General features: G+C 54.9%; 1 protein-coding gene across 2 annotated transcripts in view; it reads right to left on the bottom strand.

Annotated features, from left to right (window-relative positions):
• GFRA2 (GDNF family receptor alpha 2) overlaps positions 1-16543 on the bottom strand; it is an 83341-nt gene that overhangs the window by 62410 nt on the left and 4388 nt on the right. Inside the window, exons 2-3 of one of the 2 annotated variants that reach the window (XM_032855893.1) lie at positions 14691-15005; positions 8337-8420 (exon numbers count right to left, since the gene is read on the bottom strand). In XM_032855893.1, the coding sequence (XP_032711784.1) occupies positions 8337-8420; positions 14691-15005 (399 nt within the window). The remainder of the gene's footprint in view (positions 1-8336; positions 8421-14690; positions 15006-16543) is intronic. The other variant, XM_032855894.1, reaches the window with a different exon arrangement.

Genomic DNA, 16543 nt, shown 5'->3' with positions numbered 1-16543 from the left:
CCCCAAGTCACACACACACACACCAACTCATACACACACACACCACCACTCCACACACACACATACACCAGCTCATACATACACACCACCCCACACACACACATACACCAACTCATACACACACACACCACCACCCCCACACACACCAACTCATACATACATACCATTCCACACACAAACACATAACATGCTCACAGCACATACACACACACGCACGCACACACACCACCCTCCACACACTCTGACCTGACCCCCTTCAGACCCATTCCTTCCTCTCCACAGCCTTGGGATTAAAGGAATCTATCAACAGATATGACAATGAATCTTGGAACACTGAAAAAATAAAATATTTTTAAAAAGGAAAAAAAATTCAACAGAAACGGTTGGAAGGGGCATTCCCAGGGCAGTTAACCAAACCCTGCCTTACACCGGGATAAGTAAGATGAACATGGTTCCTGGCTAAACCAGGAGTATGCTTGGGGGGAGGGCGGTATGTGGAATCTTGTAGAATCATCTCAGGAGGCTCTAAAAAGCAGAGAGACCCAGCCCAGAACCAACCCCCAACCCCGTCCATCACCACTGCTGGCAGAGCCTGTCTTACATACCCGAGGAGAAGTAAGTAGGTGCCCCTAAGAGATATTATTTTAAAAGTTGGGGCGCCTGGGTGGCTCAGTGGGTTAAAGCCTCTGCCTTTGGCTTAGGTCATGGTCCCAGGGTCCTAGGATCGAGCCCCACATCAGGCTCTCTGCTCAGCAGGGAGCCTGCTTCCTCCTCTCTCTCTCTCTGCCTGCCTCTCTGCCTACTTGTGATCGCTATCTGTCAAATAAATAAATAAAATCTTTTAAAAAAATAAATAAATAAAATAAAATAAATAAAAGTACCTGCAGGGGCACTTGAGTGGCTCAGTCAGTTAGGGGTCTGACTCTTGATTTTGGCTCAGGGTGTGATCTCACGGTCATGAGATGCAGCCCCTCATCAGGCTCTGCCCTGGGTATGGAGACTTAGGACTCTCTCTCCCCCTTTCCCTCTGCCCCGCCCCCTTAAAAAAGGGGGAAAATGTCTGCACTCCAAAAACCTCACCCCAACCATGACATCTCAAATCCTACCATTAAAAAGCCTTTCTTTGTTGTTAAACTTTGTTCTCTCCTATTCTTTCTTACTTCCTTCCTTTCTTTTTTCTCATAGCAATTTCTTCTTTAGACACAAAGGCAACAAAACATGATGTCACCAACACCCTGCTCACACCTGAGGGCAAACAAATCCTCCCCCCACCCTTCCCCCACCAGGACTGACAGGAGCTGAGGTCACCCGCACTGATAGGAGAGAGCAGGAAGGGAAACGGTGAGAGAAACACCTCACCCCCCTTGATGGCGGAGCCTGCCTCCTCCCAGTTTCTCCCAACTGCTGACCAGCACGGCAGGAGTCACTGGGCACCTGACTCCATCCACACCATCACCTCCCCTCCCCCGTCCCCACAGGCCCTGTCCTGCCCACCCCACGCCCTCTTTCCCTGGCCTTGGGATGAGTTCTTCAGGAGAGGGGAGGTGTAAGAGGTGACAGAGCTGCAGCTAAAGCCCAATTTTCGTTGACACTCAGAGTCTCTGACAGCTGTTAGGAGAAGAATGTGATTTTGAAATTTAAATAACACGCTTCTGCATTCGGCTCAGGGAGACAACCTGAGGATAAGCAGTTTATCGCCTAAGCCACCATGCAGGGGGGCAGGGAGAGAGGCTGCCTGCTTCCTCAGCTCCTCCCCTGCCCTCAGTCCCCAAACCTCCCCCACAGCCTCCTCACAGGGGCTGCCTCAGAGGGGGGCATCTGAGAGGCAACAGCCAACCCGCTGAGGCTGAGCCTGTAAAGCCCTTTCTCACCAGCCTCCGCTAAGCCACCTGAGGGGAGGAGGGGCTGGGGGCACAAAGGCTCAGGCACCCACTCAGAGGAGCCAGGGAAAGGAAGGGGCCTCCTGAGGCATCTGGCAGAGCCAAGCCAGGCCCCCACTCTGGCCACTGAGGTGTCCTTCACAGAGGCCTGGCTCTGGAGCCTAGGACCTGACCCTCTCCTGGACCCCTCCCCAGGGACCCAGGTAGTGAGCCAGGCAGTCATGCTGAGCCCCGTCCTGGAGAAGTCCAAGGCAGTAGTCCCAAGCATAGAGATCCCAGAGAAGCCAACCTCCCCTCTGACACAAGGGTCTCTCTTCACTGTCCCAAAGCCCACAGGGCCCAGAGGGTGTGTGGTTGCTCCATCACCCCAGCTGGGCCAGGCCTCTAAGCCATGACGCTGCCAGGAATGGCATTCCCAGAACCCTCTGTCCTCTTCCAAGCCGCTCATGATTTACCCAGCCTCCTTGAACTTGTGGGGTGGCCCTTGGTCTACACCATCACCACCAATAAGCCTCCTAGCAGGTGTCTAAGTGGGTGTCTGCTCACCCCACCAGACAGTGAGGACATGAGTCTACGTCACTCTAAAGCAGGGTCTGATGTAGTATCCAGAACACAGCAAGCTCAATGCTTACTCAACAGGTCGCCCCCACCACGAAGCACTTATGAGCACCCTGCCCTTCCCTAAGCCTCAGATACTCCAAAGATGTGGCATGCACAGGCCCCTCAGACTTGCTTGGACCTCTCCGCCACCTGCCTTGTGTGGTCTAACACCCCCCCCAGGAGCCAATAGCTCCCTCCCACCCTCAGCAGTGACGCCCACAGCCTTCACCCAGGGTGCTCCCGCGCCACATACGGAGCTGTGCACACATCACCAATCCCAGCAGGACAGGCCCCAACTGCTCCGTTTGATGGGTCAGAGGGATCAGGTCCCCCACCTTGCAGTCATCCAGCTGATAGGGTAAGGCCAAGATGCAAACTAACTCTAGCAGGCCCACCAAGTTCTCCAGAATCTTCTGTGGATTTGTATTAGGAGCCCAGAGCTGTGCAAAGCACCCACAGGAATACAAGAAGCATGGATGTGTAGACACAGACCAACACCCTCGATCACACTTGTGCCCCCAGCACATGAGGGTGGCTCTTCTCTGTCAGGCGCCACCTGCCAGGCTTCTTGGCAAGGATAGGGTCCCCTCCACTTCTAAGTGCCCAAAAAAGGGACCAGTGGAGCCCGAAACATCCTTAGGCCTTTCCTGCCCCTATCCAGGCAAGACGGTCTGCCCACCCTAGAGGCTTACTGGTCAAACTGAGGCAGACGCCGCCCACTGCATCTTCCTCCAGCCCACAAGAGTTCCCAGGCCCAGACATTTCACTAGGCTCCATGTGTCCCCACCCCTCCAAAGTGTGGCTCACCAAGGCCAGGATGCCTCAGCAGGAGCCCCCGGGGCCTACTGTCTTATGAAAATTGCCCAGTCACCTCCCACTCCAGCCCACACCAAGCCCTATCATGGGTGGGAGGCTACCTCACGTCACTGAAAGGCTTGCAACCATTTCCCAGATGCAAGCTTCCAGGCCAACCACTCCAGAATAAGTTTTAAATAGCTAAACATTTTAGTGCAATATCCCCACACTGAGTCAAGCATTTACCTGCAGGATCTCATTTAGTCCCAACATAAACACTAGAAGGTAGGTGTTTCTATTGACGTGTAAGAGGAAACCAGGGCTTCAAGGCACCTGCCTGAGGCAGACCCTTGGCAGGGTGGTATCAAGGACTTGAATCCCAGTCCAGTCTGTCCCTGTTCTCAGGGTCTCCATTTCCTTTCCTGCCAGGAGCAGAAGTGGGCCTAGGTGATCTCTAAGTCCCTTCCAGCTGCAGAAAAGACATGTTTACATAAACATGCTCCAGGCCCAAGCACCTGGTAAGGCCCTTAGAGGATGCAGAGCCCCTTGGAGGCTCCCCACACTCACCAAGAATGCACAGCCCAGCAGAGGCGGCCATCATCTATTCCTTCTCCCTGTCCCCCAGGCACGGCCCGTGGTTACGAGGGAAAACATTGCCTGGGCCTCCCAGACCCTTCAGCCTCGGAATGGAGAACGGAACCCTTCCACCACCTCTCTCCGCCTGAACAGTCTCTCCCTTCCCTAAGAAGACCTTCTTCTCGCCTGTTCCATCCTCTCCTGCCTCCCCACGTGCGACGAGCTGGGGTGCGGTATTCACGGGGTCAGGGACACCTGGGGTGGAGCGGCTCTCGACTTCAGCCCCCCGCCCCCAAGCCCCTGTTCCCCAACTGAGCATCCTCAGCACAGGCTGGATAACTCTGTTACTCTACCTACATCCTTTCTCAGCAAATCCTCAGTAGCAGTCCTGCCCTTAGGGATCCTGTTCCCACTCTACAAACACAGGCAATACAGCTCGAGAAGTCCCAGTGAGGCCCAAGGTCACACTCCACTAAGTGGCCAGGTCAGGATTCAAAGCCTGGACTGCCCACCTTAAGGCCCACACTCTTCTCGTGCACTGGGCTACCTCCCTAAGCACGCCACCCCCTGCTTGCAGACGCAGCGAATGGCTAGAAACAGGAAAAATCTCACTTCCATGAACTCTCCCCTCCCACCTGGACGCCTCCAGCATCACAGCCACCATGGTTCAGGGCAGAGCCAGCCTGCTCTCCTCCCAGCCTTGGACTCAGGGCTAACGGGACACCAGTAATCCCGGCCCCAGTCACTGATCCTAGGGCCTGTCTTTGAACTAGGCAGAGAGGAGGGGAGGCTGGTCCCTGCCCCAGAGCCTCTGGCATCAGACGGTGCTGGAGGAGTCCTGGTAGCGTTTTTTGCCAGCAGATTCCCAGTGGGACTTTCTGAGAACCCCAACAGAGAGAGGAGGCCAGAGATAAAGAACACATATTCCAGGAGGCCCCAAAAACAGGGACCCAAATTCTTAGTCACTAGATGTGAAGGAGATAGTAGCAACTGAACCCCAAAGCTACAAGAGCACCCTTTTCCGAGTCCCAAGGGTCCTGACTGGGCGTAGTGTGACCCAGAGAGGGGCCACAGAGACCCCATGCTCCCCACCCACAGCCTTTCCATGCAGAGATGATGGAGGAGACAATGCACAGCCAACTCCGGGCCTGTGCAAGAGTAGACGGGCTCCGCCCAGTTCTCGAGAGTGGCAGCCTCATCATGCCAGAGCCCCAGTACAGATCTTGGGTCCCGCAAGCCAGACCTTCTCAGCCAGCCAGCCTCAGCTAGGTGACATGTGTGCCCAGATACTGACCCCACGGGGCAGCCACAGAGAGGCCCAGGTCCCCCGGAGCACCAAGACGTTCTGCTCACTTGAGCATGCCACCCGATACTGCCGCTGTCTTTGTACCTTGGTGGGGAAGATCAGGGAGCTCTACTCCAAGCTTCTGTCTTCCTTCTTCAGAAAAGAGACACGAGGTCTGGAGCAGGGAGATGACCTGCCCACAGCCCCTCAGGTGATCTGTGGCAGAGAACGCACTGGCACTAGCCCCGGCCTCCCAGCTCGGCGTCCAGCCTTGCTTCTTCTCTGTGCCCCACCCTGGCCCACTTGATTTCTTGCTGGCCTGGCCAGGGCCCTTTTCCCAGCTCTGCACCCAAGCTTCCCAGACGGAGCCACCCATGCACCAACTCTGGGGCTTCTCTGGATGGGGTGGTTCAACTGAACGATGGGGGGGGTTGTCACAGACCCCGAAGCTATGCCCTCTCCCTGACCCCAGGGATCCAGGGTCATGTTGGGTCTAGTTTCATCTGGGCAGCAGGTAAAAAAATCTGGTTCAGTGAAATGAGATCCAGTAACTTCCTCACTTGTCAATATCCTTACCCTGCAGAGTATCAAGCCCATTACATAAAGATTTTCTGCTTGAGGGATGCCTGTGTGGCTCAGTTGGTTAAGTGTCTGCCTTCAGCTTGGGTCATGATCCCAGGGTCTTGGGATCGAGTCCTGCATCGGGCTCCCTGCTTGGCGGGAAGTCTGCCTCTCCCTCTGCCTGCTGCTCCCCCTGCCTGTGCTCTCTTGCTCACTCACTCTCTCTCTGATAAATAAGTAAATAAATTTTTTTTAAAATCTAAAAAAAAAAAAAAAATTCTGCTCAAAAGAAGGAAAGATGTTTAGTGGGAGCCCGGAAAAGCAGACTTCTGACCTTTACCCTTCAAGGAGCAAGCCTAAACGATTTCTTTGTTGGAGGGAAACCCAAAGGCTCCCACTCCTCCAACAGTACCCAACTGGCAGGCTGGGAACTGGGTACATCTGGGCTGGAGGGCATCCCTACTATAGTACCCCAGGCTGAGAATGTTCTTAACCTGTATCTGAGCCCCGAGGCCATCTCCAAAAGAGTGGCCTGAGGAGGAGTTCTAGCCAAAACCAATCAGGATCACCTCTGAAGTCTCCATTCCATCACTACCACCCCCAAACACCACCAGGGCTCAAGGGCAAATCTAGATGGTCACCCTTTGGTCAATGCCTCCTTTCTCATGGGGTTCCAGAATTTCCCCCACCAAGTACATATGTACCCTCCCGTTTCAATCTCTTAGATATCACTCTCTTAGAAATTACCAGATTTCACGTATTCTCAATGGAACCAAGGGTGCAAAAATTGGGTTTTGGGTAGGCAAAAAAAAAAAAAAAAAAAAGTAGGTATTCCTTGGTATTTGTTCTGCATTACATTGTACCCACCAAATTCATATGCTAAAGTCCTAATCTCCAATGTGATTGTATTTCCAGATAGAGCTTTAGGAGGTAATCAGGTTAGGTGAGGTCATAAAGGTGAGAAGGTAGGGCCATGACCAATAGAAATGGTGTCCTTATTTTAAAAAGAAGAAAAAGAAAAGAACTCTCTCACTCTCTCTCCCCTTCCCTCCCTCCTTGCCACCCCTCACCCCACTCTGTGAGGACACAGTAAAAACGTGGCGTGGCCATCTGCAAGCCAGGAAAAGGGCTCTCACCAGAAACCAAGCCCCACCAGACCTTGATCTTCAGCTTCCAGTCTCTATGAGATAATACATTTCTGTTGGTGAAGCTCCCCAACACAGTATTTTGTTAGGGCAGCACAAACAGACTAAGATGGTATTTCTCTACAGAGAATTGACTTTTCTCCTTAGGGGGGCAACAATGGAAAAAGAAAGTTTGAGAAACAGTCTCCTAGAGAATTCTTCATTTGAAAGGGTTTAGGGTCTCACTGGAGAGCCTTTCATTACACAGTTTTACAGCACTGTTTCTCAACTGGTGGCAGTCTTGTCCCCAAGAGACATTTGGGACATCTGGAGACATTTTCGGTTGTCACAACTCAGTGTGCTAGTCCTGGCATCCCATGGGTAGAGGCCGGGGACGCTGCTGAACATGCAGCGACACACGGGCATGGGACAGCTCCGCCCACAGGAGAGCACCATCCAGGTCAAAACGCCAACGGCACTACTGTTGAGAACCCATGGTTTAGAGCAAAAGAAACTTCAGAAGGCTTCACATACTGCCACAAAACTTCCTAGAATCCCGAGGTCTGGAGCCCTGAACCGGAACAGGCCCCCATGGCCACCTTGGAGCCCTAGTGTGAACCGGAACAGGCCCCCACGGCCACCTTGGAGCCCCAGTGATGGCTTCAGAAGGCATTCATCCCCAGCACCCCCGCCCCAGAGCAGTTCCCAAGACTGAAAGGCCCTCTCCAGGGCCCAAGCAGGAGCGGCTGCCCTGCGCCTGCAGGTCTCCCAGATGCCAGAGGGAACAGGCCAAGAAGAAGGAACCAACGGACTCATCAGACTCCTACACAAGGACCATGGCAAGCCAAGCTAGAGCTCCAGAGTCCTCTCACTTCCTGGGGCAGGCTGGGGCAGGAGTGGCAGGGGGACTCAGAGGCCTCTCTGAGTCATGCTCAAGAAGAAGAGCAAGGGGACTCAGAGGCCTCTCTCAGTCATGCTCAAGAAGAGGAGCCCTTGGGGGAAGGGGAGTCCCAGAGCAGAGCGGGGAGAGATGACACTACTGCCAAGAGCCACAGCTAATGGTTCCTGTTCGGGCCCTGAGCTGCGCTGCCCAGCATCTCTCTGAGCCCTTTACAGCCACTGACTCATCCAGACCTCACGCCAGTCCAAGGTAGGTACTCTCCCACTGTGCAACTGAGGAAACCGAGGCACAACAAAGTTGAACAACATGACCAAAGTAGCATTCCAAAGTGCAAGCATTGGGGACTGGAAAGAAGGAGGCCACAAGGCCAGAAAAACTCGGGGAGTGACACCAAGTTTCCGATTCAAGACCCCCTGCAGGGTAGACGCATTCTACGCAATTCCCATACGTGCTCCACTCCACACACAGCCTCGGAACTAGGTGTATGGTTTCTTCTTTCATAGACGAGGACCCAGAACTCAGAAACACAGAGGGGCTTGCTGGTAGTAGGCAGAACCGGATAAAGGCCCGGGCGCTGGGGAGGACTGGGGAGGCCCTAGCAAGAGCCCACTTACCTGAGAAGATCGAAGCAAGCCTGAAGATGTCCGAGAGGCGGGAGGTCACCGGCTCGTAGGGTGAGGCTTCGTAAAACTCCTCACCTGGAAGAGAGAACCAGCATCAGCCACAGGCTCAGGCCTCCCACAGTGCCAGACAAGAGGGAGCGATTCATGGGATGTTGAGCACTCCGCACACATAGGTGAGCTCTTTCTCTCCAACTGGAGTAGAGGTCCCCCACAGCAGGTCAGTACTGCTCATGCTTCCCTCTCCTGACCTCCCTGCATGTCCAGCCCTCTTCTAAGGACTTCCAAATGCTTCCAGAAATCAAGCACTGGGGAAGTGGACAGCCTGTGGAAGGCCAGGCATAAAGCAAAGGATTTGAAGCCAAAGGCCCTCCAAGGTTGTTCAGTATAGCTTCCTCATTTCACAGGAGAGGACTCTGAGTTGGCCCAGAGAGGTAAAGCAACCTGACTGAGATCACACAGCTCGCTGTGGCAGAGCTAGACTAGAATCGGGTCCCCTGGCTCTCACGCTTTGCCCAGGGCACCTAAGGGCCCAGAACTTCCTCTTTGCTTCCGGTCATGTCACCAGAAGAGTCTGACTGGAGGGGCTGAAGGTCTGCTAAGTGGAGGCCTGACCCCCCCTGCCCCCCGCCAGCTTGTCTGACTGACTCCCAACCTCTGCACTCCCTGCTGGGCTTCCCCACCCCCTGCTGGGTTCTCAGATTTCCCCTCAGGGCTTTGGGGTGCCTCTGAGCCTTGGTGAATGGGAAAAACAAGCGAGTGACAGGAGATAAATGGCACAGGGATGCCCTGGAGACCCAGCACCTCCTCGTCGGGACTCCCGCCCCCTCCGCCAACACCTCGGCAGGAGAGGAAATATCCTCTTGAGACGTCACCGTGAGGAGAAATCAATGGGTAATCACTCAGACTGTGTGTGTGCGCTGAAGGGGCGGAGGAGACCGGTGGCGACCCGGAGTCTCACACATTGATTTCCCATCCACCCGGGGTCTGGCACCTGAAGAAGAGCACACGTGCGGTGGCATCCATGGGGCCACTGGCAAGAAGAGGCCAGCCAACCAGAAGAGGGGACTTGCAATCTGCCTTTAAGGGGCTCATCCAGCCAGCCCAGGAGGTCCCCCAGAGGCCAGCACTCCAGGCTTGCTGGCCCTCTGCTGGTTCACAGAGCAAGGCATCTGTCTGCTAGCAGACTCCCCAAAAATGGTGCGGACACCAGATATTCATTTTCCCCTGGAGAACGGGCCCCTACCCTTCACTTCCCCTCATAGGAGCGAACACCCCTCGGGCCCTGCGACACACAGCGGAGCCTGAGTGCTATCTGCCCACCAACAACCTTTCAGGCCAGTCTCCAATCCCACCTTCCCTGGGACTGTCCAGGCCTGGACAACCTCAGCGTCCTCCTCTCTACCCACAGGCACCAGGGAAACCCCCGGCAGTGGTGGTGTTATCAGCCACAGCTATTTGTCGGGGTCAAATAATGCAAGAGCTTAGGAAGCGTTTTTGTAATAAAAAATGGTGTTATACTGAGCCCTCTGTGTGCCGGCACCATTAAAAGCACTTACAGTCTACGAACTCACTTCATCCTCTTAATATCTCTATGAGTTAGGCACTCTTCCTCTCCCTGTTTTATTGCTAAAGAACTGGCCTGAAAAACAGTATGGAGGTTCCTCAAAAAGTTGAAAATAGAGTTACCTTACAACCCAGTAATCGCACTACTGGGTATTTACCCTAAAGATTCAAATGTAGGGATCTGAAGGGGCACGGGCACCCCAATGGTTACAGCAGTAATGTCCACAATAGCCAAACTATGGAAAGAACCTAGATGTCCATCAACAGATGAATGGATAAAGAAGATGTGATATATATATATATATATATATATATATATATATATATATATATATATAATGGAATACTATGCAGCCATCAAAAGAAAAATGAAACCTTGCCGTTTGCAATGATGTGGATGGAAGTAGAGGGTATTATGCTGAGCAAAATAAGTCAATCAGAGAAAGACAATTATCATATGATCTCTCTGATATGAAGAATTTGAGAGGCAGGGGTTTGTGGGGTATAGGGAGGGAAAATATAAAACAAGATGGGACCGGGGAGGGAGACAAACCATAAAGACTCTTAATCTCAGGAAACAAACTGAGGGTTGCTGGGGAGTGGGGGCGGGGGGCGGTAGGGATAGGGAGGGATAGGGCGGTTGGGGGATGGACATTGAGGAGGGTGTGTGCTATGGTGTGTGCTGTGAATTGTGTAAGACTGATGATTCACAGACCTGTACCCCTAGGGCAAATAATACATTATATGTTAATAAATAAAGTAATTATTGATGGGTAAAAAAAAAAAGAACTGGCCTGAGACGGTACAGAGATAAGTAACTGGCCCAGTGTCCCACAGCTGGTAAGTGGCAGAGCCAGGTTGTGAACCCAGGCAGCTGGCCAGAGTCCAAGCACTTAGCCAGATGTATTTGGTCTCCAAAATGAAAAGTGTTGATGAACCTAAGTGTTCTTAAACAAGTACTGCTGCTGTTTGACTTTTCACAGGGTCAGCCTTATGCCAGCTGGATTGCTCCCCCAGCCCAGGGCCTGACCTTCGCTCCTGCACCTGGCACAGCGAGGCCCCTGGGTACGGATCAGCTAGCCTGAGTGACTGCAGAGTGGGTGGGGGAGTGTCCAGGGGGAAAACAGCCTCTTCCGGGACTGGCTGGGAGAGGCCCATCCTATTTAAGTCAACTCATGCTGACCTGCTCCTGCAGCAGAATTCACCAGTGGGAAATCAGAGACCTGTCCCCTCGGGCATCCTGGCACCAGAATGACCCAAATCTAGCATGTCAGATTCCTGGGCCATGACCTGTGGGAGGGGCCTGTGCTCTTCACATCTGAAGCACCAGAATGACCCTGAACTTCAGTGCCACCTCTGGAGAAGGCAAGAAGCCTGGTCACCAGTGCCCCAGGGAACCATCAAGGGCAGCACCCCCCCATGGAAATACTGGTGGTTAGGGTGGTGGTAACAGAAGGGAAAGTTGAGCCCCAGGCCACAGCATCTCCCCAGGGCAGGTGGAAAGGGGGCTTGGAAAAGGAGTCAGGGCTCCTGGTTCCACCAACCCTCCTCCCTGCACCTCAGCTTCCCCACCAAAGCGGGAGTGGGACAGAATGCTCTCTAGGTCCTTTGCAATTGGGACTGTCCAGGAGCTCACCAGAGGGCACATTCCTGCCACCGCCACCTCTGTCTGCTGTTGAGGTTCTCAGACTCTGCAGAGCCCAGCCTCAGGTGGAGGGAGAAGGTGGGGCCCACCCTCCAGGGCAATCACATCCGTGGGCAGGGGCCAAGGAGAAGCCGCAATCAGAGTCCAAACACAGATCTCTCCTCTCCACCATCCCCCACCCTGCCCCGGGCCCAAGCCAGGTTATTAAGTGTTATTAAGGAATAGGGAGGAAGTGCTTGCAGCCTCCCCCAGGGAGACTGCTCATCCCACACCGTGAATAATTAACTCTCGGGTGGATCCTGTCACTCACAGGAACAGTTACCTGCTGTTCAAAGGCCTCTCAGTCTCCCCTGGCCGGGTCTAGGCAGAAACTACCTCTGGCTCCCAAGAGCCAGGAATGGGGGCGGGGTGGGTTCTAAGGAATGAGAAAGCAGAGGCTCTACTTTTGGAGGATTGGCCGAGGGGAGGTTCTCCTAGCCCAGACGCAGGCCAGCACAGGGACCATGGCTGAATCAGCACTCCCCCACTCTAACGCCGAAGCACACAGTCAGGGCTTCAGAGGTGTTTGCTGAGTAAGAGAACCAGCAAGCCAGCTCACACCTCTCCAGTCCCCCATTCCTGGGTTGAGACCACAGGGCATAAAGCCCGTGATGTGTACCATCGTCATCCAAACGCCCCATAGCCGGGCTCCCACCAGTAGGGGCCTCGGTGCTCTCGCCAGAGGAAGCCACTCCAGTGGCAAGGCTCTCAGCGGGCCCACCTGGCTCTTCCAGCTGGCAGTCCCTCTGTCCCCTCCCTGTGTGTCCTGCAGCCCTCCGCAAGCCCACCCCAAGGAAATGCCCCACCTACCCCAGGTTGAAACTGAAGGCCTCGGGAAAGAAAAGAAGAAACTAAACAACCCAGCCATGGGCTCAGGGACCTCAGTTTTCAGGCCCTACGAGGCATTCTCCCTCATCTCGAAGAGAATAATGGACAGCAGTTTTGTGGCACTGTTTCCCCCTCTTTGCTCACCTCTAGTTCCAGGGCTTGAGGTTGCTAGAAACAGGAGACTGATTCAGGGGAATTACTTTGCTATTCACGGTGGTGACACTGTTCATAATGACATGCCCACTCTACTCCCATATTCAGGGCGTATTGGAACCATTTTGGTCCCTGATCAGAAATCACTCATTCTCTGGCCCCGTTTTCTCCTTCCCTCCAGCACCCTCCATCTCAGGCTAAGCAAGGGTGCGGCTCCACAGCGTACCCCTCTCTTCACCTCCACACCTCCATCACTACTGGCCTAACCTTTGGATTCAAGCTGCTCTACCTTCTCACATCTCTAAAAACAGTCATCCTTTGTCCTCTCTCCTCTTCATGGCAAAATTCTAGAAGTGGTCCACAGTCACCATTCCCAGCTCCCATTCACTCCCTAACCAGGCTTCTGCTCCCAGCAGCCACCTGCAGAGCTCACCCCAAGGGCACAAAGACACTGCCAGCCCTCTCCCACTGGAGCCCAAGTACTGGAGACTGCCAAACCTGCTTCCTTCCCGGGTCTCCTGCTGTCCCTCCCACCTCTCTCCCGGTTCCCTTGCAGGTGCCCCTGCATGCTGGCCATCTTTAAATGTCGGTGGTCCCGGGAGGCTCTGTCCCCGCCTCCTCTCAGTGACCCACTGTCTGTGCAGTGCGGCTTCCCCACCTGCGCGCCAGCCCTACAAGGATGGCTATGTGCGGGCCATGGCCAACCAAAGCCACATGCCCCAAAATTAAGGCATCATTTCCCTAGCCTCCCCCGACAGGAAACCTTCGCTGCCTCTTGTAAATGGCCTGATCACCCACCCTGTTGCCCAAAAGAGAAAACTGCCCCCCTTGACTTCTCTCCCTTCACTAAGACCTGTTAGTTTTACCTCTTGGACCCTGCCTCAGTCCTGCCACGGTCCTCAGGCGGCCACCACGACCCCTGGCCTGGATCACAGCAGCAGTCTCCAACCTACTTTCTCCCCTGGAACACAGGAGCACTGTCCTGAAGCCCAGATCACAGGGCCTCCCCTTGTGGGGCTCCCTGAGGCCCAGCCGGTCCACACCCCTCCCCTCTCCTCACCCATCCCCACTTTCAACTCCCCACTTGACTATACTGAGTTACTTGTAGGTCTGCAGGTGAGTTTAACTCCCTCCTGGGAGCCTTCGCCCAAGCTCCCCCTCCACCTCCCACACTTCCCATAACCCTCCCGATGTAACTGCAGCTCACTCCTTAGTCTTGCCTTGGAGGCTGCCTCTTCCAGAAAGTCTCTTCAGATTTTCTAAGATGCTGTCTTGGGGCTCCCACAGCGCCAGTGCTTTCCGACAGCACTCATGCCACCAAACGACAGAAAGCCCCTCACTTCTCTGCACCATCCCCCCAACTATGAGCTCCTGAAGGTAGAGGCTATGCCAGCTTATTCTCAAGTGTTCCCACAATGCCTTGCAGATGATACCCTCTCAATAAACAGTTGTTGCACCAATAAATGAAGGTCTGACCAAGGTGTCCCATCCTCCAGCACTATATGCAAATCCTCCACACTGTGGTCCTGAGGGGGACACCATCGGGAAACTGGCTGTTAGGGGAGGGGCAATTGCAGGTTCCACCTCCACAGCTGCAGGGGCCTGCTGCCCACACACTACTCCAGGCCCTGTAGAAGGGGCCTAGGCCAGCCCCAGGGTCAGGAAGCCACCTGCAGAGCAAGCCTCCTGTCAGCAGGAAGAGCAAAACTGGGGCTGCCCTCAGCTCAGAGCCCAGGGCTTGGGGGAGGGGGCTTGGTGGGGGCCGGTTTGCTCTGCCTGCACCCCATCTGCTGCCTACCCTTCTCTGTTACCGCTTCACAGTCCGTCCGTCCATCTGTCCATTCATCCTTCCATCCATCCTCTCCCAACCCTGACTCCCCTCCTTTATCCGGCCTTTTTCTCCTCCCACCTGCCCCCCTCTACCCCCCAGCTGTCACTCCACCTCCAACAGCCGCCCTCCCAAGTGGGCCAGCAGCTTCCTCTGGGTTCTAGGCTCCCCTGGCAGGGAGCGATGGAGCAGTTGCCAGCTCCCTCGGGTACCAAGTCTGCCCTTGAACCCAGGCCCCCACCCGCCTCGCCCCGTCCCGCCCCGCCCCGCCCCCCGAGGCCCCGCCTACCCTCGGTCAGCCCCAGGTGTATGCTCCAGTAGATCTGCAGACACTGCAGCTCCTTCTTCATGCCCCGCTTGCAGCGACAGTCGTACAGCGGGCTCTCCTGCAGGACCTCCAGGGCCGCCTGGCACTCCTTGTTGGCCAGCATGGTGTTGCGGTCCCGGCCCGCCAGGCACTGCCGCAGCGTGCGGTAGCGGGAGCTGCAGTTGGATTCCGCGGCGCACAGCTCATTGGCCCGGACGCAGTCCACCGGGGGGCGCCAGCCGTGGAGCTCGGGGCCCTGCGGGGAGGAAGGGCTGGCCAAAGAGCGGAGGGTCTCGTCTGGGTGGTGGGGAGGGAAGACAAGCATGAATGAGGGCCGCCACGACCTCCGACCCAAGATGCAGGCCTGGAGGCTGGGGCCCTTCTGGGAACTTCACACCCATCTCATGCCAAAGCACACCAAAGCCGACTCCATGCTGCCTTTCCCCACCAGAGTGGGTCGGAGGAAGAGCCCGGAATGGATCCCCAAGACACCAACACCCCTCCTCAACCCCAAAGGAGACCTTGAGCTTTCACTGTGCCCTGACTCCACTAGATTCTCTTGCGATCCCACTCAGTCGCCTCTCAGCCCTGGGCCCAGGAGCTGACCACAGTAAAGCCAGAAGACCCTCGAGCAAGACCACAGAGGCCAGAGAAGAATGCCACAGCCTCAGCAGAGACCTGGGGGGGGGGGGCCTGCAGGGCCTGCCCGAGTGTGCAGAGGGGGACTCTCGCTTTCCTGCTGCCCAAGCCTCCATCCACCTTGGTTCCATCCAGAGGTCCGGCCAACACACTGGGTCAAACGGAGAAAGCAACAGGAAATAATTTTACTTCCCTAGTCTGTTAGGGCCTCAGAGACCACAGCATCCAGCTCCACCACCTCACCATTTTATCCTGGGGAAACTGAGGCCTAAAGAAGGGAGATGACAACTCAAGGTCACAAAGGACCCCTCGGACTACTGGCCTGTCCATTCTGAGTTTCCAGGCTCTAAAAGAAGACCCCGAGAGACAAGCCTGAACTGGTCCTGAGGCAAGCCCAGAAGGGGGCAGCCACCCCTTTCCAGTCCAGCCCTCCACCCCTCCCAGTCCAACGCAACCCTGGCTGGACACCGGAAAACATGCCTTCTGTGGCCAAGTTCTACCCCAACCCTGCAGAAAGAGTGGTGCAGGCATAGCTTTCCTCCAAGTGTGTGTGTGTGTGTGTGTGTGTGTGTGTGTGTGTGTTCGTCCTGACGAGCTTTTCTCATCTCTCTCACACACTTCTCTCTCTGACTTCCTTCCTTCTAAGGTCTATTTCTCCAACATCTTTTCTCTTTGAATAGCCCTGTCGCTCGCCCTCTCTCTCTCTAGCACCACCTACTTCTTCTCTCTTCCCTTTCTCTCCACCCTTCTCTGAAACCCTCTCCCCGCTCCGTCTCTCCTTTTTTTCTTCTTTCCAAAAGCCGAATAATAAGCCAATTTGCAGCTGCAAAAGGGAAGAGCTGCCCTCCCTGGAGTCTGTCCTTGCATGTGGAGCCTCATCTCTCCAAAAGTGAACAGCCACCCTTCTTACCCAGTACCCTCAAAGCATCTAAACCCGCAGTCCTCTGAAGGAAGGGACTCAGTGGGAAAAGACTCAGAAGTGAAGGGCAGGGAGGAGCCCACTGGTCCTGTCAAATCAAGCTCCCAAAATGGTTTCCTCTAGACAGGGACAGTCTCCCCTTCTCCTCCAGATCCTGCCCCAGAAAAAGCCTTCCATATGCCAGAGCCAAGACTGCCTTTTCCAAGACCCAGGAGTGACCTGGGAGGCTTCCTCCATTCCATCCAGCCCAAAGCATACTACGATCTTGGGCCAGAAG

Source organism: Lontra canadensis, unplaced genomic scaffold, assembly GCF_010015895.1.
Source record: "Lontra canadensis isolate GAN:19392208 unplaced genomic scaffold, GSC_riverotter_1.0 scaffold10, whole genome shotgun sequence".
Lineage (NCBI taxonomy): Eukaryota > Metazoa > Chordata > Mammalia > Carnivora > Mustelidae > Lontra > Lontra canadensis.
The sequence above is the reverse complement of the archived record's forward strand: the minus strand, read 5'-3'. Positions and strand labels throughout refer to the sequence as shown.